This window comes from Sciurus carolinensis, chromosome 6 (assembly GCF_902686445.1).
Source record: "Sciurus carolinensis chromosome 6, mSciCar1.2, whole genome shotgun sequence".
Classification (NCBI taxonomy): Eukaryota; Metazoa; Chordata; class Mammalia; order Rodentia; family Sciuridae; genus Sciurus; species Sciurus carolinensis.
Window position 1 is genome coordinate 67,706,908 of NC_062218.1, and position 23,280 is coordinate 67,730,187.

A 23,280-nucleotide genomic window follows, 5' to 3' on the forward strand; every position below is an offset into this window, starting at 1 on the left:
GCTCACTGCTGCTGGTGAGCATCATGAGAGAGTATTGGAATGCATATCACTAGCCCAGAAAAATATTAAGATTCAAAATTTAAATTATGGTTTACTAAATGTGTATCCCTTTCACACCATCTAAAGTAAAAACAAACAAACAAACAAAAAAAAAACTATAAATCAGGGACTGTCTTACATGAATAGTAAGAAAATTTAGGGAACATTTATTCACTAGGTAACTGCAATAGTTTAAACATAGTCTGTCCCCTCTAAAACTCATGTTGAAATTTGACTCTCAATATAATGGTGTTGAGAAATGGTGAGACCTTTAAGTAGTGACTAGGTTATCAAGAACGTCTGATGCATTTGTTTGCAGAACTGGATTCATTCTCGTAAGGAGCGGGTTGCTTATAAACAGGTCAGACACCTTTGTCTCCTTTGCTCTTCTGCACATGCCCACTTACCTTCCACTTCCTGCCATGAGTTCAGGCAGCACTGTCTTTCCAGATGCAGCAGCCTGACCTTAGACTTCCCAGCCTCCAGAACCATGAGTCAAGTGAATTTCTTTCCTTATAAATTACCCAGTCTCAAGTGTTTTGTTATAGCAACATAAAATGGACTAAGATAGTAGCCCACTTGTAGGGGTCAGAGATGGGGCTTTGTGAAATAGGGAATAACTATTAGGGTGAGGGGATCATCTGCTGGTGAATCATGGAAGACCATGACAGAATCCCCAGTTCCCATCTGCAGGTTAAGGGCTGAACTTTCAGAAAGAGAGCAGAGGAGATAAAGGGTTAATTCAAACTGCTAGAAAAGCTAAAAGTAAATTTTAAAATGCTGAGCTGCACATATTCATGCTAGGATAGGAGCCTGTTTATATGCTTGCTGGGCATTTTAGTATTTACCATTTAAAATCTTTTCAACTTCTGCAAGGGATTTTTTCCCTCACTCTCCCTAATGTAAACACAGATTTCTCAGCAGTCATTTCCCAAGCCATGTCATTTCTGGTGTAAAATACATATATAATGACATGCCAACCAGATAATGTACTTGTCTGGAAATACTAGTTATCCCTTGCTAACAGATTCTGAGTTGATAGTCTGTCAGTTTGGGGTCAATGTAGTTTTTCTTTAATTAAAAAAATTAATTCTTTGATTGATGAAGACCTGAAACTTCATCGGGGGCATGAAAAGTTCTGACAAGTGCATGTAGATTTTGGAGACCTCCTTCCCCAAATAGATCCTTAGGCAACTGCATTTTCAGAAATTATTTTTAAAAAGTTCTTGCTTGATAAAAACTTCCATTTTTAAAAATGCAGTTTTACAAATCTACTGTTACCCCAATAATAATTAAACTTTATAAAATTTTTTGTTTCCTCAAAGAGACAATTCTTTCCCTATGATAAAAGAATTTTTCTCCTCCATTTCCTCTCTAGCTAATATAATATAAAGCACCTTCAGTGGAAAATAAGGCTGCTTTTGAATAACATCAGAAAATTTGCTTTACCTCTTGAGTCCTCAGTTTCCTCTGTCCTCTGCGGCCTACTTGAACTGTTGGGTCTGTGAAATAGAAGTTCTGAGGACTAGACCGAGTCTCATTAGCTGCTAGCTGTGTGACTTGAGCCAGTTTTCTTCATCTCCTTTGTTGTTATTGTTTACTATTTCTCTAAAATAAAGACCACAATATCTATCACGCTTACCTGACAAGGGCATAGAGAAAATCAAAATAATACATAAATCTGAATGTGTTTCACACCCGACACAATGCTGCAGGGAATAAGGGTTGATAATGGATAACAGCCTTGCTCATCTTGGTTCTGACTGGAAATGCTTCCTTCTCCACACCTCTCCCCTCAGTTCCCAGCCTGGTCAATGTGATCCCCTTTTCCACAAAGCTGTCTCCGACACCGCAGCAACCTCCACTGATAGCTCCCTTCATTGCTCACTGCGCTTAATCATTATGAGCTGTTAATTGTTTCTCCTCCTCTCTGATCTCTCCCCTGGCTTGTGGTGGATAGTAAGCAATTTAAGATGACCACTGTTTGGTATGCTCTGTGCATGTGCAAAAGAGTTGCTCCTTGCCTTCTGAGTGAATTCGGAAAGTCTAGGTCCTGGGAAGGAGAAGGAGTTGACAGGTGGAAGGAGCACACAGGCTTCATTGACCAGCGAGTACTAGGTGGTTACAAAGCAAAATTACCCCCTCCTCCCAATAAAAAACTGACTAAAATCAAGAGAAAAAAGAACAAAACTGGTTTTTTCATACATTCCTCTCCTGATAGGTTTGTTTTTATTCATATTCCTGGAAATGGAGCTCTGCATTGTCAAAACCATTCCTTGTGTTAATCACAGAGCTGATCCCTATGAAATTTTAAATTTAGCAATAAAGTTTGAGAGTAAGAATATGAAAATATTCTTATAAATATGTTTTGCACCTGTATCACATGGAATCTCTTAGGGATATTTATCAAGCTCCTGTTATGTCCTGAGTCTTAAGCTGGGTGCCAGGGACAACAGATGAGGTATATAACGCTGGCTCATAAGCGTGCGCAGTATAGGGCCTGCTGTGTGGCTCAGTGGTAGAGCACTTGCCCGGCAAGTGTGAGGCACTAGGTTCCATCTTCAGCACCCCATAAAAATAGATACATTAAAAAATAAATAAATAAATAAAGAGTGCCCTTCCCAGTGGGGAAGATGACAAGAAAGAGATTCAGGGACAGGATTCCTGCTATGACCAAGGTGTGGGAAACTGTGCCAAGAAAAGTTTTGCAGAAAAAGGAATGGGCTCTGGAGACACTTAGGAGGTAGCCAGGTTGAGACTAGAGGCAAAACCTCAAAAGTGAACATGGGGAGTGAAGAATGAGGCTGGCTGGCAGGACCAGGGTCAACTCTGGAAGGGCCTTCATGCCACTCTGAGAATTTATACGTGGCCTGAAGGCCACAAAAAGCCATTTAGGGAGTTTGAACAGGCAAGTTAAAGTTATCACATTTGTATTTTAGAAAAACCTGTATTTTAAAAATACTGCTGCATGTTACTAACTAAGCACACATAGATTTATCAGTGTTTTTTGCAACACTATACTAGCCACATGATTTAGAAGACAAAGAAGTGCAGAAGGGGTTGGTTGTGTGTCAAGGACACTTTTCAGTTTTTATCCAGTTCCTTTCAAAAGAAAACCAGTGGGTGCCCTGAAAGCCTTGAGTCCTGGCTCCCTTTGTTACCTGAAGTCACTTCACCTTTCTAAGCCTCTCTGAGTCTTCTTATGTATTAAATGTAAGGAGGTGTATTAGATCAAGGAAACTCAATTTGTTAGTTTATGAGTAGTACTTTTTAATGAAGAACACATAAAAAAGAAAATATCAAAATTTATTGCACAAAATAAAGTATTTTTTTTGAAACTTGATTTCAACCAGTCATTCATAGCTCAATGGGAATGTGTTCTGAGAAACACAAACCTAGATAGTGTAGCCCACTATACCTCTAGGCTGTATGGTACATTATGGTACTACTGTCATATATTCATCTATTGTGGATGAAAATGTCATTATGAAGCTTAATTGTATATGGGTGTGTGCTTATATGTGTAAGTGTGTATGTCTAGTAACAGACTATATAATATATATATATACATATATATGTACATACACATATACGTGAAATCGTCTGCATCTCTGTGGGTGTGCATGCATGTGAGTGTGTGTGTGGTAGAGGGGTGCTAAGTTGTGATATAGACTGGATTTCTAGCTCCAAGTAAAAAAGATCTAAAAACTAATGGTTAAATAAGCTCCCTTCCAATTCTAATGTTCTATGATTCCCTTTTAAAGCTGCTCACCAGCAAGTTACTAAAGCTTTTCTAGAAGATTATAGGAAGTGCTTAACTACCTTTGTGCTCATGGCACTGGGCTACTTTCACGGTCGTAGAGGTATCTGAGGTACTCCTCTGTGCTTCTGTATAGATTATCTATAAAAATGTTTTTATATTTTTATTTTTACCTTTGGTAGTGTTCTTTAAAGCTGCCAAAAGCAACCATGATGGAAAGCCTTCGCTTTAACATTTGTGTTGTCCGTGGCGACATCTAGTGGCCTTGTTGCAAGTATATTGTGTTCCAGACCTTTATTGCTGAAAGGGATTTTAGAGATCACTAAGTTCCATTTTCTAAATTATTGAAAATGAACAAATAACTCACATATATTCCTCCATTAAAATTAGTTATACATAATGATAAGCAAAACCTACATCTTTGTGGTTCTTTCTTGAATTCCTTAGAAATACTTCAAATACCTAGGACTCAATATTATTTATGAGGCAGATAAGTTAACAGGAGATCCTAGTTCAGTACATCTACAGTTTTTGGTGTGTAAGTATTTAAGGGTGTACAGGCATTTTCATGGTGCCTGGTACTTAATAGCGCTCAATAAATCTTTGTTGAATGTTTGAATATGTAGATGACCACTGAGCCCAGGGGAAGAATTCCAGGGATGTTGGACTTAAAGGAATGAGAGGAATTTGGTAAGAAACTAGAAGGCCAGGAATATTTAAGTTGGGGGTCATGGCACGCTGAGAAGGGAAATATGAATAGAATCCAATAGGGCACTCTTGAAGGATTTTAACCTATAAAGGCAACTAGATGGAACTGTTTTTAGAGAACTAATTTGGAACTGGAATACTAGATGGATTAGAAGGAAGAGAAACTGGATAAAGGTCAGGAAGCTCATGTCATGGCAAGGTGGTTAGTTCCTATCGTAGAATGGTGACAGAGGAAAAAAACAAATATTAGAGACATTTTGAAGACAGAACTTGACACTGAAAGGTGTGGAGGACCAAGTTCTGGTCCTCAAAATGTGGAGAGAATGGGAAGACCCTTTTTATTTCTTAGAAACTAAACTGGTAGTGCCTGCTCAGGCTTAGACTGGCTTCACAGTCCCCATACTTCAGATACCAGGGACTGAACTGGCTTTCTTCTTTTGGGAAGTGCCATCTGCCCTATCCTCTGAGATGATTTCTTTCTTCCAACACCAGAAGCAGAGTGAGATGTAGTCTACTCAGTCCCCTCCTCCAATAGGTTCAGATAAAGAATAACTAGGCTTTCCTACTTAGGTACCCACGGGGAAGATGGCTAAAGGAAATGTACTTCATAGCAATTAAGGGGTAAGGAATTCCAGTTTCCATGTATCAAAATGGGCAGGTAAATTGAAACAAAAAATAAAAATTAAATGCCAGCTACATGCTGTTTTGAATGTGTCTCCCCACAAAAATATATACATTGGAAGCTTAATCTCCAGTCTGAAGAAGTGAGACCTTTAAGAGGTGAGACCTTGAGAGCTCTGTCCTCATGAATGGGTCAGTGCTGTCATCTTGGGAGAGGGGTTTCTTATAAAAACACTGTTTTTGCTCCCTTGCACCATCGTGTTTTGATGCAGTAAGAAGGCCCTCACCATATGATGATCTCTTGACATTGAACTTCCCAGCTTCCAGACAATAAACCTCTAAATTTCTATTCATTATGAATTACCCAGTGTGTGATATTCTGTTACAGCAGAACAAACCCATTAAGACACTATGTGTGCAACTTTAAATTAGTTATATAAAAAAATGTATTAATTCTGCATGTTTTTTATAGGTACACACACCTTAGCTGTGTGAAAAATATAAAATGTGGTCTAGAAGAAAGCACTCCATACTTGTTAGAGTGATTACCTCTGAGAGTAGAGAGAGGGAACTTGGATTGGAAGTGATCAAAGACAACTTTGGGTTGGATGTCATGGTACAAGCCTGTAATCCCAGCAACTCAGGAGTCAGACAGGAGTATTGCAATTCTAGGCCAACCTCAGCCACTTAGCGAGGCCCTAAGCAACTTGGCAAGACCCAAAAAGGACTGGAGATATAGCCCAGTGACAAAGTACCCCTGGGTTCATTCCCCAGTTCCAAAAAAAAAAAAAGAGAGAGACAACTTTGGCTCTTTTTGTAATACTGTGCTTATTTATATATTATTACCTAGAGATAACTGCAATTAAAATTTTAATGTATTTCTTTGCACTATTAAATTAGGATCATTCTATATATGGTTTTATATCCTGATTTTTTCCATTTAACATAATGTCTGGAACATTTCTGATGTCATTTGATGTTGTTTGAAAATCTAATTTAAAATGATAAATATTCCTTCTATATTAGAATGTACAAAATACTCTCCTATTTGACCTTTCTTTGTTCTTAATTCTCACTGTTCACTTAACATTCATTCAGCACTTTCTGCATGGTCAGAAGGCATTCTAGCGATATGGTGGTCACTGGGACAGACAGAACCTCTTTCCCCAGAGCTGTGAGAATGTAACTCACTGAAAAATGTGTGCAGAACCAAGTACTCACATTTTTGTTTAAGTTACACGATTAAGGGAATTAATGGCAAAGGATACGGAATCATGTTGCTATACTGTTCACCATTAAGGCTATTCAATTTACTTTCCCAACAGCAGTCTTTTACCATATCCTTAAATCATGGAAAAATTGATTTTACTTTGCTTTTATTACTGAATTGAACATTTTTCTCATCTTGCTGAAATTTGCATGAATTCTTGACTGTTCCTTCTCAACACCTTGTATTTCTCAGTGTGCTAGGTTCAGTTCTGTTTCTTTGTTATCATTTGAATGTCCCCACATCTCCATTTTACTCCTATCAGATCTGATGGTTCATGTCACTGGTTCCAGTACAACCAGAGAGTTGTGGCACTTAATTAGAATGTGTATGTAATTTTTCAACATTATTATGAATATTTCACTCATAAAAATAGAAAAAATAGTATAGTGAACCCTTACATACCTATAAATTGGAGTCAATGGCAAGATTTTACCTCATTTGTTTCATTTAATATTTTTCTTTTTGCTTTATTTGCTCAAATACTTTAAAGCAGGCGTCTGTGGGGAGTGAAGGAGCCATGGTTATCCACTGATCTTGAGGTGTCAGCAAAAGCCAAGCCTAGTAAACATTCCTTGCAAACGCGAGGACAGCTTTGACACTTGGCTTTGATGCCAAGTTTTCAGTCATTCCAGTACAATGGGTTTTCTGGGTACAGCAGGATAGCCACAGGATGTTCCTAACACTGTAACTTTTTAGTGCACAAAGAAGCCTCTTGATTAACTCCCAGGCCTTGGGCAATTTGCAGAACTTCTGTAAACTTCCTGATCATGAGATTCTATATAATAAATGTGTGGAGTTAGTTCTGGGTACCCGTTCCTCCATCAGAGGACAGTGTTACACCTGGCCCCAGCTTCACTTAAAAATGTCGCTGTTTTTCTTAATCTCCTATTGCTTCTCCTCAAAATCTTGTGCTGTTGCTGTGCAGGTCTCTGCAGGCATTATGTCGTTTGCTTTCATAGATGCAGACTGAACATTTTTATTTGCTCTATTCATCAATTTTTACTTCATTTTTAGATGTTGAAAGCAACTTTGGGTTTTTGTCCTCTACTTTTATTCCTGAGGGTGAGCTTTATACCCTTTCTGATGTTACATTCACCAGTGTCTTTGGGGAACCTTAAGGTAACCATAATTAGGTCAGCTAGTACAATCAAAGTAGAATGGAAATATGCATTTTGCAGACTCTGTAGACTGTATCATCGCTATGGTTTGGATATGGTTTGTCCCCCAAAGGTTCACATGCTGGATAGTTGGTTCCCAGTGTAGCAGTAATGAAGTGGTGGAAGCTTTAAGCCATGAGACCTAGTGGAAAGTAATTCTGTCAAAAGACCCAACCACCACCAGAACTGCAGTTCCAAAAGCAGCTCCAAGGCCTCAAGGCAAGTGTGGGATTCTAAAAACTGCAGATTCTTTACAAACTCGCAGGATTTCAAGCATGCCACACAGAGTAACAAGCATAAGTTTATCTGGGAAAATGAAATAAAAGAGAAAAAAGTATACAGTACAGGCCAGAGTGACCCAGACGGTCTCCATAAGCAACAGTATATTTTCCATGAGGGTAGGGTTGCGGGTGGGGCTAGAGGTAGGGCATGAGGGTTGCTTGTTAAGGGGTTTGAAACTAGCTGAATTTAGAAGTCCAATCTCCTCTGAAATGGGGAAAACTTCAAAGTCTCATTCCCTTTTAGTACAGTAAGGAAGGCTCTATCCACTAGGGAGCCAAACCCTGTGAAATCCTTTCGTTGAGTCCTGGAATCTTTGATCAGTATAAAAGTCATAAAAGTACCCCACTTCAGAGCAACTTGTATTCTTATTAACAGGGAGGAATCTTTGGGCCTTCATTTCTCCTGTAGATAACATGTTGTTTGCTGAGAACGTGGCACATCCTATTGACCTAGGTCAGGACAGGGCCCCATGTAAATTGTTTTTTAAAAGAAAGCCTGTGGGGGTCAGTAACTAGGTCCAGTCTGTCAGCCCCTTAACCTCATGTTCCCACTGCTCACCTGTTACTCATCATGGGGCTTCCACCCTCATGAATGGATTAATGCCATCTCATAGGAGCGGTTCAGGACTTGAGATTACATTAGTTCCCTGCAGAATGTGTTGCTCTAAGTGAGCCTTGCACCTCCCTGAATCTGTCTTCTGCATCCACTCCTACCATTGTTTTGCTATCCACAATGAGGCCATCACTAGAGCTTAGCAGATGCCAGTGTCATGTTCTTGAACCTCCAAAATTGTGTGCTAAATAAATCACTTTTCTTTGTAAATTACCCAATCTCAGGTATTTTGTCATAGCAGTGCAATCAAGACTAATACAATCCACAGACCCTCACCATATTGGGGACATTTCATAAACAATGTCAAACCATAGATAACTTCTCTTGATTGTTCTCAGCTGTAATTAAAATGGAACATTATAAATCTGCTCACTCTTGTACAGATTTAAAACAATACTGGTTTCTTGGGTAGGATCCCCTCTGGTGAAAAATCTGGAAAATGAATAGAACCCATTTTCAAAAGAAAAAAAAATTAGGTTATAAAAAAATTACAACACCCAAGTAATCAAAAAAATTCTGCATACAGTTTCAGGAGGTTCCTAGACCCTTTAAAATCCATCTATGGAACAAAACCTAGATCAAGAATACTGGCAAATGAATTCTAGTTCACAGTAGCTTTCTTTCAGTATTTAACTTACATAGACACAAACAACATGGGCAAGAGGAAGAGGGTTTAGTGACAGGGGAAAATGTACCTAATTATAAACATAAGACAATGTGTAAAATGCAGAATGAACAAAATCAACTATTAGGTACTGGATGTAAGAGCCTAAAGATATTTATAACCTGCTAGGAACCTGAGGAGAGAGAAAGTGTGTGTATCACAGGTGTGCACATACGCGCATATGCGTACACACACACACACACACACACACACACAGAACAACCCAAAGTTGTCAAACTATATAGGAAAAAATCTTTATTATAAATTAATTCATAAAACTGTTGGAGAAAAAAGATGATACAACAGTCTGCTTCATGTCTGTTTCCAAACCAGGCGTTAATGGACAAAACATACTTCAACAAGTGACAGTTGTAACTATCCTCAATTGTGACCAAAATGAAGCATTTAAAACATGGCTTGCTCAGCTCACTACTGAACAGACTTAAAACATTAGCTGGTTGCTAAGAGGCAAGGAAGCACCATTAGCATATGAATTTTGAAAATTTGGGCATGCTGTGTCTGTCCTACACTTTTAACTCAGCCAAATATCAAATATCCCCCTCACCCCTTAATGTTTCTGATTAACCACAGTGAGTTTTGGAAAGGTAGGTTTAAGCAACAATGACAAAGCCTCCTTTACTGTGAGTAGATTAGAAAACAGAATCATGTCTGTCCTTATTGCCACAAATGATTAAGGAGATCACTGGCAAAGGACCTGCAGATGGAGCTGGTACTTCTGACTAGATGATCCCAAGGGTGTGGTTCTCGTTGGCATCACCTTGTCTGGGAGGCAGAATGCACTGAGGAAGGGATTTGAGATAGTGTTTATGCCTGGCTGAATGAGGGCTGTGGGTTTTTAAGATACAAATTCAATTACATATTAAGGGCCCCCTTGTTTTTAAAAATACATATCACATATTAAAGGCTAAAGTGACTTTCTGAATGAGGTGATAATGGTGTGCAGGTTTGGAAATTTTGGTTATCTATTGTTTCCTTCAAATGTATCCACTCTAGAAAATGATTTTCTCCTATCAGACAATCTATTTATGATTACAAACATTTAACTGTCAAATGTTTTCACACTTTGTTCTAGAGTTCCTATGGTGACATTACCATGGAAATTAATAAGCTTAAAAATCCATTTTTCTTGCTCATAAACTCACAAAGCATCACTTCACCAAATAAGGACACGGATTGTGCTAGAAACCAGAAATGTTCAGTAACAACCTGGAAGACAATCCTCCCAACTATTATTTCAGAATTATGCAAATTAATACTTAAGGGTCTAAACAAATTTTATGAGTTAAAATAGATTATATATGCAGTTGTTAATATGTTATGGTAATATGGTAATTTATGACTTTGGTTTCTTTTCTTGACTTTGTACAAAGCCAATAAAGAAATGTTACCTACTTTGACAACTTCAAACAGAATCCAGGAATATTATACCAGTGTGACAAAATCCTAGACATTTTCCTAGAATGAAATACAAGAATTTAATATACACAAAGATACACATTCATATTTGTATGTATGTCAAAGTAGAAATGTGTCTCTCAGCTTTATCAAAAAGGAAAGAAAGTCGCATGTCTGAGACACTGTTAATGGTGTATCAATATTTTTCCAGAATATTACTAACTGGAGCATTTCAATATTTCCATGTAAACACACACAAAAAATTTTACTAATCACATTATACCACCCTTCTTCCCTTCACAAGACACAAAACCGAAACTTAGATTTATGCCTCAACTGATTAAGTAGCTACTGTTAAGACAGTGTTTATTGTTTTGCAATGGGATAACATTCTAACTGAAACAATTTCAGTTAAGAGGACAAACTAGTGTTCTGATCTCAACTGTCCTGAGTACTTGGGCAAATTAATTTTAAAATCTTAAGAGCTACCTTTTTTGGGCTTCTAATTTGTAGGATGAGGTGGCTGGATAAGATCAATGATTCCTGTAAGTGGGGAAAACCAGGGGGTTGCTATCTAAGAAATACCTGAGAGTTTATCAGAAAGACAGATTCTCCCTGGAGCACCTTAAAGATAGATTGTTTCCCCAGAAGATTGATATCTGAAATCTAACAAGTGGCTTAGGGAATTCTGATACACACACACCCACAGAGGATACACCAGAAGTTGAAGAAATTATGTCCACTCAGCTTTCCCAAATAACATCTTTCAGAACCAGAGAATATTTCACAATCAGAAAAGTAACAGCAGTACAACACTGTGAACTACAGACTTTACTTGCAGTTCATCAATTTTTAAATATACTTTTATTTTGATTAGTAGTACTATGAAACTCTATCACAAGTATTAATTTCTGTAAACCCCAAAGAAACTCCCTTGTGTGAACCCTTTGTTTCTCCCCTTTGGTGCCAGGGATTAAACCCAAGGGTGTTCAATCACTGAGCAACATCCCCCACCCTTTTTTCGTTTTGAGACAGTCTTGCTCAATTACTGAGGCTGGCTTTCTTTCTTTCATCTTGCAATCCTCGTCACAGCCTCCCAAACTGCTGGGATTACAGACACATGCCACTGCTCCTGTCTCTTAATCCCTGTTGACCACGGATCTCTTTGCAATTGTCAGTTCAAGGGTATTATATAAATAAAATCATACACAATATTTTGAAATTGGTCTTCTATGAATACTCTTCAGATTCATAGTTGTTGCATGTAACAAGTTTGTTTCTTTTTATGACTAAATAGTATTTCACTTATGGATGTACCACTAAAGGATGTTTAAGTTGTTCCCAATTCTTGGCTATCACAAATAAAGCTGCCACCAACATTTGTGCATAGGTCACCATATGTGCATACGTTTTAACTTGCGTGTTTGTAACTACCTAGGAGTACAATGGCCAAAGACTGGGTCATGGAGAATATGTTTAACTTCACATGAAACTGCCCAATTTTATCCAGTGTGACTGTACTATTTTATATTTCCATCAAAAATATGAGATCCAGTTGCTCCACATTCTATTTGGTTCTGTATTTTTAATTTTAGCCCTTTTGATAGGTGTACAGTGATATTTCATTGGGGTTTTAATTTGCATTTTCAGGATAACTTTCTTTCCATGTGTTTATCTTTGGTGAAGAGATGTTTATTTCTTCCTTTTGTAATGGAATTGTTTCATTACTTTTGAATTGAGAAAGTTCTTATATTTTGGATACGAGTCCTTTAAAATACTTCTAAAAAGAAACCAGTTTGGGGTCTCTTTTTATCTTAATAGGATCTTTAGTGAAAATTGTTAATTTTGACCAAGTTCAACACATCTATTTTTCTTTTTTGAGGGTGCTTTTAGTGTAATGTCTAAGAATACTACCTAAGTTGTCGAGGTTCTGATTCCAAGTTTCATAGCTTTATAATTTACATTCAGATATATTATTCATTGAGTTAATTTTTCTATGATGTGTGAAGTTTAGGTCGAAGATTCTTTTTGTTTGCAAGAAAAGTTCACATTATTTACTGAAAAGACTGTCCTTCCTCCATTGGTTATTTTTGTTTAAAAATCAGTTAAGCATACTTTTGTGTACTATTTTGGATTTTCTATCCTTTCATTGATCTGATCTCTGTCCCTTTTCCAGTAATAATCTTCATTACTAGAGCTATAAATAAAATTCTAAAATAAAGTTTTATGATTGCTTCACTTTTATTCATTTTCAGTTTTGCTTTAGCAATTCCAGTCCCTTCACTTTTCCAAATAAATTTTAGAATGTTTTCCTGTGTCTATGAAGAAAGTTGCTTGGATTTTGCTTAAATTTTGTGCCCTGGGTAAGTGCCTCATCCCTTACTCTACCATCTTTGCTCAGTGGGGCACATCATGGGCCTAGGTGCAGGCTTCCTGTTGAAGAAGGGCCTCATCACCAGGTAGTGGAGCCTGAGGAGGCAGAAGTAATTAAAGTTCAGATGCTTTTGGGTTTGAGGCACCCGCAGACTTGGGGACCAATAGATGGCGTAGCAACCTGTAGGGGTGTCCTGGGTATCCTAGAGACTGCTCCAGCAAGCCACTGTGGGAACTGTCTTGAGTTCCCAGGTGTGCTCTTTAGAGTTCCAGTCACAGGGACCTCGGAAGAACACTGCAACAGCCAAACTCCAGACCTGCCTCACCTCACTTTTGTGGCCCTGCTCTGCTACCAGACACCTGGGGTTTGGACCACCTGACCTCTCTTCTGGGTTGCAGCCAGTGACTGACCTCAGTAATCTCCAATTGGAGGAGATGAGTTAGTTAAGGCCTATGTGAAAGGGTCACACACAAGATCAGCCATTGGTAATCTTTTAGCCAACACTGCCACTATACCTGCCAAAAGTTACTCCGGGGGTGGTGGATGAAGATAGCCAGATTGCCTGTGCTTGTGCAAATACAGAATGTTTGATCAGGAAAAGCACAAATATGCTGGGGCACCTTGTCAGTTAGGTTCAAAATGGGAGGTGACAATGACCTCCCCTAATGTTAGAGGAGATCAAGAGGTAGTTGGGGAATGCACGTTTCAGTAACTAAGAAGCCAGTGCTGCTGGGAGCATGGACAGAAACACTTGTTACAGGATCTCCTATGCATCCATAAGCTACCTGGATCTTGCTACTATGAAAAAGCAAATTTATCCAGACATCCTAAGGCTTAAGCATTGATCAAACAAATGAACCACATTTATTAATGCAGTCAATAGGAGTTCCTTAGATCACTAATAGAATTCAGAAGGCTAACAGTCATGCCACTTTACAGAAATTCCAAAACAAAATTTTGGATAGTGTAAGTTCCATCAACACCTATCTTTAACAGTTATCAAAACACAACATATAAGTAAAGCTTAAGGACAAAATATATCACTTACTGATACTCATGAGAAAGGGCACTCAAAAGACCAATTATGTGGCTTATGGGTCTTCCTTGCTCTTTGATGACCTTTCCCTCTATGTCTCAATTTGCCTGGCTTGTACTTCCATCAACTAAATCATTCCTGCTTTAAACACAATTACAACATACATCCTGACACCTTTAGAAACTAAAACAAATGAACGAACAAAAAAACCATGAAAAACAAAACCCCCACCCAGATTAGGGAATTTATGAGGGTTCTTGATCATCTTGGAGCCCCAGGGAGATGGTGGCAAGAATGTGTTTCCAGGGATACCCATGGATCCCCATTCAATGAAACTCGAGAACTGCTAAAATATCTAAGTAGAAATTCAATCAGTTTTAAAAGTACTCTAGAGTAGAACACTGTACATTTATTACAAGCTTAGAAGTCATTTCCTTTACTCCATGGACTAAAGGAACTTTGTTCTTGGTTACTAATCCCACTTATTCTAACAAATGTTCAAATAACCATTCTTTCCATTTCCTAAAACTGGCAAAACACACAATGTAACTTGTGGGAGCAAGAGGGAGAAAATAAATTACAAAACATTTCTGGAATATGGAAATTTATTACTATTATTTTCATCAGCAAAATTTATGATCTTGGTCTTTCCTTCTTGCCTTTGTATAGGGCCAAAAGAGAGACATTGGCTACTTTAACAACCTTAAAGCGGACTCCAGGAATGTCACCAACAGCATGACCTTTTCGACCAAATCCAGCAACCAGAACTTCATCATTTTCCTGAAAATAGATGAATAATTTTACTTCTGGTGTCAATGACAATCACAAATATAAGAAAATTCCCACTCATCGGATAAAAACTGGGGGAGCCCATCCCCCAAAGAAACAAGAGATTGAACTTATTTGAAACACTCACCTCAATAAAGTTCAGGCAACCATCATTGGGTACAAAAGCTGTGATTTTCTTGCCATTCTTTATCAGCTGGACCCTGACACACTTCCTAATGGCAGAATTTGGCTGTTTGGCTTCAACCCCTCTGAAATAAATGGCATCACAGAGTGAACTTTTTGTTTCCTTTGGCAATACTGGGGATTGAACCCAGGGGTGTTCTACATCTGAGTTACATCCCCAATTGTTTTTTTTTTTTTTTTGAGGCAGACATCTCCTCAAGTTGCCAAAACTGGCCTCCAGTTTGTAATACTCCTGCCTCAGCCTTCAGCATCACAAGATTACAGGTGTGTGCCATCATGCCCCTCTGAGTGAACTGGCTTTTTGGAAAAGGGATACATACTGTAAGTACAGAATTAATCAGATTGTTTCATCTTTTCAATCCAGTCTAAATCCCTCAAATCCTGTGATTTCAAACCAGTTTTTCCTCAATCTGAGTTTCATAGCATAATGGAAAAATATTTATAGTCCCAGGAGTTGTAAAGATAATTAAAGAATTAGAGCTAGAAAGGCTGGCTTCAAATTATAACAAACGTGACACAATGTGAAATCATTATTTTTTTAAAAAGTTAAAACCAAATACTGGCAAATTCAGATGTCTCAATCTTGGCTGTATTTCCTTACACAAGTCATTTGTTTACCTTATTTTATCAAGTAGAAAAATTATTTGACTACAATCATTGCCCCGTTGATAGGTATCATTTTCTTTACCCGATTCTACACACAAGTGTTCACTTATGTCCCCCATCTGTATCTTCTTAACTCTTCCCAGGACAACGATGGAATCAAAATCCTTTGTATGTAACACCAAAGCACTAACATTACAAACTTCAAAATTCAACAGTGCTTTGCAATCTTGCCCCCTAAATGTCCAAACAAACACGGCTACCCTAAAATCTAGAAATCTTATTGCAGTTTTTAAAAACAATTCAATAAACATACTCCTTTCTAGGGCCATAGTAAAACAAAGCTTAAAGAAAGAGACTACACATACACTTTTTCCAGCACAATTCCCTTTGCATGGGAAGCACCACCAAAAGGGTTGGCCTTCAGGGCTGTGCCCAAATGGGCTTTCTTGTACTGTTTATCATGCCACTTCTGGTCCCGTCGGTGACTACGGAGCTTCCTGGCAGTACGAAGACCGCGACACTTGCCTAAAAATTAAAATCACTGTAATTACTCCGTAAAACTACGACATCATTTTGCACACCTTCTAGCACATTAGCTTCACCTGGACTAAACCCTTAACCCTTATATCATAATCTCGGTACAACGGGCCATTGAATCTCAAACTTCCCAGGAACCAACTAATAAACGTTGGGAGCAGACAAAAGAACAAGAGTGAGTGCGTTTTTCAAAAAGTGAGGCCCCGCGGTAATGCTCAAGAAACTAGCGTCAGCCTCCGTGGATAACGCGAGCTCGGTCGCGCTTCGCCACATGGGCCTCTTCCGCGCCGGACCATGTGCTCGCGCGAGCTGCGCTTCCCAGCCCTCCCGGTTAGGCCTGCCCATCGGAAACCTACTCCTTGCTCTATTCGCCTGCGCCTGCCCGTCCCGGGGCCACAGATCTCGCTTGCGGCCCCTTCAGCCCTGACCCGCACAGCTCACCCATCCTGTCGGTGCCACGGGGCCCAGCGAAAGAGAGAAGGAACACAGGAAGAACCCACAAACCACTGCAAGCAAGCCCCGCCCAACCAAGGACCCCACGCAGGTGTCTGTGAAATGCCTGTCCAGAGGTCGGTGCCTCGTTTGAAAACGACGCATTTGCATCACTTTCCTAAGCCAGAACCTGCGTATGGTTTAGTTTGCATGAAATTCATAGATATGTAATTTGTACAGTTATTTCTTTTTCAGGTGAAAGCCGGGGACAAGGGCGAACGCGAACTACCAATCCCAGAAATCCTTGCGCGACGTCCGCTGGCCGCGCAGGCGCTCTGGACAAACCCGCAGGCCTGACTTTGGCACATCAGGGTCGGGGACGGGCTGCTGGGCTGGGTTTTTGTGTGGTGGAGTGGAATCCCTCAGAACACAGCTTAGAAAATTAGAGTTCTGAGCCTAATTCACACTCAAAAGCAGCACAGTAAATTGTAGAATTTAGTGAGGCAACGTGGTGTAGTGATTAAATCCAAGTTTTGGAGTTAGGCTGGGCCTTAAAACTGAAAGCTGCCATTTATTGGTTGTGCGACCTTGGGCTATTTTTTAACTCTTTAAACCTCATGTTTCTCCTTTAAAATGAAGTAAATATTAGCGTTATCTGGAATGTTGATTCACTCAACAAAATTTTAAAACAATTTTTTTCTATACACCGGGGGTATGGCAGTTAAGAGCAACTGTTTCTAATCGTGTAAAGTTAATACTCTAGGTGTGAGGGCACAGGTGATATATCTAAGTACATTTAAAACTAATCAAAAGGAAAGTCAAGATTTTGGTTTTGAGGTCTCTCCCCAGGAGAGTGACTATAAACTCTAACCCTCCCTTGATGGAGATCCAGAGGATGTGGTCATGGATGTTAACAGTGTGCTTTTCACAGGATATTTCCTTACCCTGTGCTTCAGCGTCTAACTTGTGACCAGATGCCCCCTTTTACAGGTGTTACTGGGAGACACTGTGACTCGTTTGACTTATGTCCAATATATTCCTACCAAGAGAGCCACTCTGTAGAACATTCCTGAGGGGAAAAGAAATTACGTTTGGGTGTGTTCATGCAGTGTTGGAGTCAGTGAGAGGAGTTAGATTGTATGTAGCTGTCCCATAAGGATGTCATCCCTAGAAGGTAGTCGTTTAAGGTAGATACCTGGATTAATTACAGTGGGAAATTTGGAATAGGTAGAGAAATGGAAAATAAGCCCTGCTTGTGGTCTGAGCAAGTCCAACTTAACCATATTCAAAATGAATGCTGAGCAACATAAAATTATTGGAATTCACTACAGTCATTCATTGGATACCTTTTCTGTTATCTAATATTTATCTGTGTAAATAACCCTGAACACTTCTTGAATTGTATGCCACAAGTTTCTTTAGGTTTTAGTTTTAATTCAGTTCAAAATATTTACTAACTTCCTTTCAATTTCCCTTTTGACCAAGGATCATTTAGACATATATTAGTTTTTAAATATCTGGGATTTTTTAGATATGTTACTGTTTTCTGGCTTAATTTTATTATGATCTAAGAATGTACTTTTAACTTTTCTCCAAGCTGACTTATTTAACATAACAAAATCTTATATACAAAGTGACCTGGACCTGCTGCTTCAAAACAGGATTCTTTCTTACTAAAATCCTGATAGGTAGGTTAAGATGCACCTTACTCTAAAATAAATGGAAAAGTCCCCAATCCACATTAAATGAATGGCCTACTCTTTGGAACTTAAGTAGTTTTATAAGATAATTAACATAGGTAGGATTGAGTCCCCATTACAGGCTACTGGAGAACTGATGAGAGACATCAAGAGACTGTTTTGTGCACTGCCATCATAATGCCATCCTGTTTATGGGTCCTAGTGTTCCCATTATCTCATTCTAGGCACAACACAGGAATATCAGTGGGGTCAGAGGTTAACTTTGCTTGCTGGGCTACAATAGGTATCACCCCAGCATATTCATCTAACAGGGTCCCACAACAGCCCAGATAAAATCCTTGTGAATCTGTGCACAGGACTCCAACAATGAACTGATTCTTCACTATATCATCCAAGTGCTGCTCCAAAGTTGCCCCCATCCAACCTGATATTCACCCTGGCACAGGACCCCGTGGTGTGTCAAACTTTTTTTGATTTAAAACTTTTTTGACATTTGCTTTGTGACCCAGAATATAGTCACTCTTGGTGAATTTTCCATGTAAACTTGAAAGTATAGTCTGCTGATGTGTGGTGGAATGTTCTATAAATATTAATTTACTGAAGGTAGTTTATAGTGCTATTCTGGTCTTCTGTATCACATATTCAGAATGATAGTGACATTAGGTGGAAAGATTTGATCATAGCTGAATATTGGGTTATGGTTTATTTTCAGTAGTGGGTTTAATTATTACATTATTATAAATACAAAACAAGTCCCACACATAAGGCATGAACCAGTGGTCATTTTGTGTTATGAACCATGGATAATTATTACTATAGCTAAGAAAGGAAAAAATGGATTTTATTTTTGTTTCTTGAAACTTTGAATTTTGAACTTCTTATTACCTGATGAAGAATTTATTACTTCTGGTCTTGCACATGAATGTAATCCCGGTGACTCAGGAGCTGAGGTCAAAGATTGCAAGTTTGAGGCCAGCATCAGCAACTTAGTAAAACTCTGTCTCAAAATAAACAAACAAATACATTAATAATAACAACAACAATAATAATAATAATAGTAAAGGCCCGGGGATGTAACTCAGTGGTAAAGTGCCTCTGAGTTCAATCTCCAGTACTAAAAAAGAAAGAACGTATTACCCAAATTGGGAAGTGAAAGTAGGAGGGATTATACTTTGATAATTGGCCTTAAATTTCCCCAAAAGAACCCTCAGACAAGAGTTAGCTTGAAGAGTCAAAGGGAAAGAAAGAAGGTTCCCATGGCTAATGGGTACTAAACTGGTAGGAAAATAGAGGAAGGTGAAGCTAAAGAGGTGGGCAGGGACAATTCACGTCCAATCTGTGGGCCAGGATAAGGGGTTTAGATTTGATTCAGAATTTGAGAGGGCAGTTGAGGGCTTCAGGTAAGAGAGTGACGAGATCTAATCTACATTTTTTAAAAGATCACTCTACCTGCTGTGGAAGAGCACCTGTACAAGGCAAGAGAAGGCTCAGGTTATTCAAGAAGGGCTGTTTAGTAGTCCAGGTGAGAGATTGTAGGTAGCACTGGAGATGAAAACATGCCACAGGTTCAGAATATATTTTAGAGTTTTATCATGAAGGAAAGCAAAATCATCATCATATCGTCATCATCATCACTACCATCACCATCTCTAATATGCTCTTAGTGCTGTTTTGGTGCCAGGCATGGGGATACTAAATGTCTCACATGCATACTTTCTTTGAATCCTCAAAATAATCTCTCTGTGGTAGATAGCCCCATTTTACAAAGAGGAAACTGAAACTTAAAGAAGTTAGCTTATTTAACCAGAATTCATTTGTTGATTTTCACATTAGTATAAGGCAGACTTTTGATATTTAGGTTTAGAAAAAATAAGTAAATGTGACACAAAATAGATGGAAGACTGTTTTCCAGAAAATTAAATATCAGGAAAATGAGGAGTTTATAGTTGTTAAGATAAAGATATTTTTATTATAAACTGCAATCTGATATCTTTGGATTATTAAAGTTTTATGGAAAGGAAGAGATGCTTTGTTACAAATGAATCCTATTTGGTAGCTCTTGCAGTGTTTGGGAGTGGGAGCAGAAAGATTAGTTTACCCTCTTTTATATAAGTTTTCTTCCAACTAGAAGGAGCTCAATTAGTAAAACTGCTGGTTTCTGTCTGTCACTTATTCCATGCCAGGTGAGGAGGGGTGACATCTGTGGTAAATTTAGGAATAATAGTCTGGACATGTCCAGCTTTTTCCTTTTTGGGATTGAGGCTGCTCACTTCATGAGCACGCTTCTCTCCTCTTTCTTCACCAGCATTCGCCTGTAGGCTTCCATGTCTGCCTTCTAGGAGGAGAAGCTCAGTTACAATTCATTTTGCTTCTACACTAAACTTTTCAGACATTCTGACCTTTAATAGTAATATAGGGAGTATTTCAGCTTCTGTTTGTCCTACCCCAGTCTTATTTCTCAGCTGAGTAGCACTCAGGGAAGATAGAGGGGCGTTTTTATTTCATTTCTCTCAGAGACACCCTTGCCCCACAACTAAGGAGAAAGAATGACATTCATAAGTTAGATCAGGTATGAGATTAGGTCAAGGGTGTTGCTGATTCTTTATGTTATACTGGGGAGAAGTCTGCTTTTTGGGGGAAGAAGAGCCAAAGATTTTAACAATGTTGACAATGTTGGATCATTTAGTATGGTTAAAAATGATTCCTAGTGCTTTAGCTATAAAAATTGAGGCAGCAGTTGCTATGGAGATTTGACAAGTTAAAATAACAGCTTTAAGTGAGAATAAAGAAGCAGTGAGAGTAAGACCTATCATTACATGCTCTGTATAACTACTAGTGATGAATGTTGAGTGCTTCATTTTACCTGATTAAATTATTAAACACAATTTTTCCTTTATCCAAAATGAATGGGATTTCTTATTCTGTCAATCAAGTCACTGTTTGTTACAGTGATTATTTCTTCTCAAATCTACTCCAAGGTGGAACTAAAGAAATAAATGTGTGTTGCCATATAATCTTAATAATATTCAGGCCTGATATTTAAAAATCCTGTTTTTATAATTAAACCTCTGTGTAGGATCGAGGGGAAATTGATAAAACTGTTCTTTGATGCCCTTTGTGAAATTCCTGGAAGGGAGCTATAATTTTAATATGCATATTAAAAGTTATTCTCTAGGTGTTCCCTAGCTTGACAAAGAACCAAACAAAGGAAAATAGGCTTCTATTTCAGTAGAGACCTTTGAATTATAAGAAAAAAAGGATAATTTTCCTTACTGCAATGGAATATTAAATTTTAGTATCTCCTTCCTTGGAGTGATTTTACATTGAGTAGATGAACCAAATCTGTGCTGAGTTCAGTGAGACCCTGTTGATCTTTGGTGATGAGGAATGGCAGAGGAGGTGACTGTTTCAGCCTTTGCATGCCACAGTAAGATGAAGATTTACCATGATTATTTCTGGATTATTTTAAAATATTTAAATTATTATATACATATAAAAATACCAATAAATATTCACAAATTTGGGCATTTTATATCATTAAGATTATGTTACTTAAAGTAACATAAGACAAGATTTATATAAGACAAGATTTTTCTTGTCTTAAAAGAAAAAAGAGTAAGAGGGACTAGGAAGAAAATAGAGAAAGCCAGAAAATGAGAAGTGAGGGTATTCTGGGATTATACAGTTACACAAAATGAAGTAGTACTTTTTCTACTGATTTAAAACAATAACTCTCTGATCATGCTGGTTCTAGCAGCAATTACTAATTCTCAAGTAGCTACAATGAATGAATCTGTAACCAGTTCAAACGCATGGTCATTTCACATACTATGATAGAATGTGCTCATATGCACATGAATTTTAAAATTTCCTTGGATGGCTTTTAAGTTAAAATCCCAATTTTAATTGTTAGTCATTTAGAAAATACCATCTTGAACTAGTTACCACGTAATTGTATACAATTCTCCTTGAAATGAAGTGTACTAGTTAATTTATGTCCAAGGAAACCATTATGCTCATGTTAGAAATGGAGGCCTCAGGGCTGAGGATGTAGCTAAGTTCTAGGTAGAGTGCTTGCCTGTCATGCCGGAGGCCCTGGATTTTGATCTCTAGTATTGGAGGAAAAAAAAAATTAAAGAAGGCCTTAAATACAGGGTAGCATCGCAGCATATATTCTCAAACTGAGTTTTATTTCAGTGAATTAAAACTCTAGTTACTATTGCAGTTGAGTTGGGAACCCTGCAGGTTTCCTGTGAGAACATTTTTTTAGGGTGATGGAAACCTTTTCCTTTCTGGGACCCAGATCTCTGAGGCTATTCTAGACCTTTGAGCTTCCCTTCCTACTTTCCTCTGTCACCACATTAAATATATTATTTAGTAAATTCTTCCAATGAAGGCTCTTTTGCGCTGCAGGTAGCACAAACACTCTCAGAGTCTCTTGTCTACCTGCCTCTTTGTCCCCTTTATTTAATCATTCATTGCCTGGAATTTCAAAGGGACTGACCTCAAGGAACTTCACCGGTAAACATCCCAAAGGTGTTATCACAGTAATTATGTGTTTACATTTCTCTGCATTACTGCACTGGGAGCTTCTGTTGGATGAGGATATGTTTTGTTGTTGTTGTTTTTACTATGTATTCGTGGTAAAGAATCTAGCACAGTGCCTGTCAATTTCGCATTTATGCAAAAGCGGAGTTTCTGTCTCAGTTTAGCTTGAGCAATGAATGTGTCACTAATCTGGCACATTATCCATGTTCCATGAAGTTGAAGAGAAAATTAAAGGGCAACACATTAACAGATTAAAAGGACTTTTAGCTATTTGATTTCCAATTTTGATTCTAATCAATTCAAATGTTGATTTAGTGGCATTTGGTTGGAATCATGGCAGCATTTAGGCTCTGAACTTTGTAGTTGTATGTCCCTCCCACCCACAGGGAGCAAGAAGTACAAACTTATGATATTTTGCTAGTGAACTATTATAATCTGGATTTTGTTCATTTCTATCTTTAACCAATCAAATTCTATGAGATCCTTATAGTAATTGATTTTTCAGTTATGATTACCTAAAAATTTAGGCTCTGGGAGTCACAGTCA

At 38.2% G+C, this 23,280-nt stretch overlaps 1 protein-coding gene and 1 pseudogene across 1 annotated transcript; both read right to left on the bottom strand.

Annotated features, from left to right (window-relative positions):
- Positions 1-14,526: 14,526 nt before the first annotated feature.
- On the bottom strand, positions 14,527-16,549 carry Rps23 (ribosomal protein S23). The gene is made up of 4 exons (XM_047556696.1): positions 16,496-16,549; positions 15,883-16,042; positions 14,856-14,976; positions 14,527-14,719 (listed from the first exon to the last, which is right to left on the bottom strand). Exons 1-4 carry the CDS (start codon positions 16,497-16,499, stop codon positions 14,573-14,575), a joined length of 432 nt encoding a protein of 143 aa, XP_047412652.1. The 5' UTR covers positions 16,500-16,549; the 3' UTR covers positions 14,527-14,572.
- Positions 16,550-18,332: 1,783 nt separating this feature from the next.
- Positions 18,333-18,605, bottom strand: LOC124986484 (ragulator complex protein LAMTOR5-like; annotated as a pseudogene).
- Positions 18,606-23,280: the final 4,675 nt, after the last annotated feature.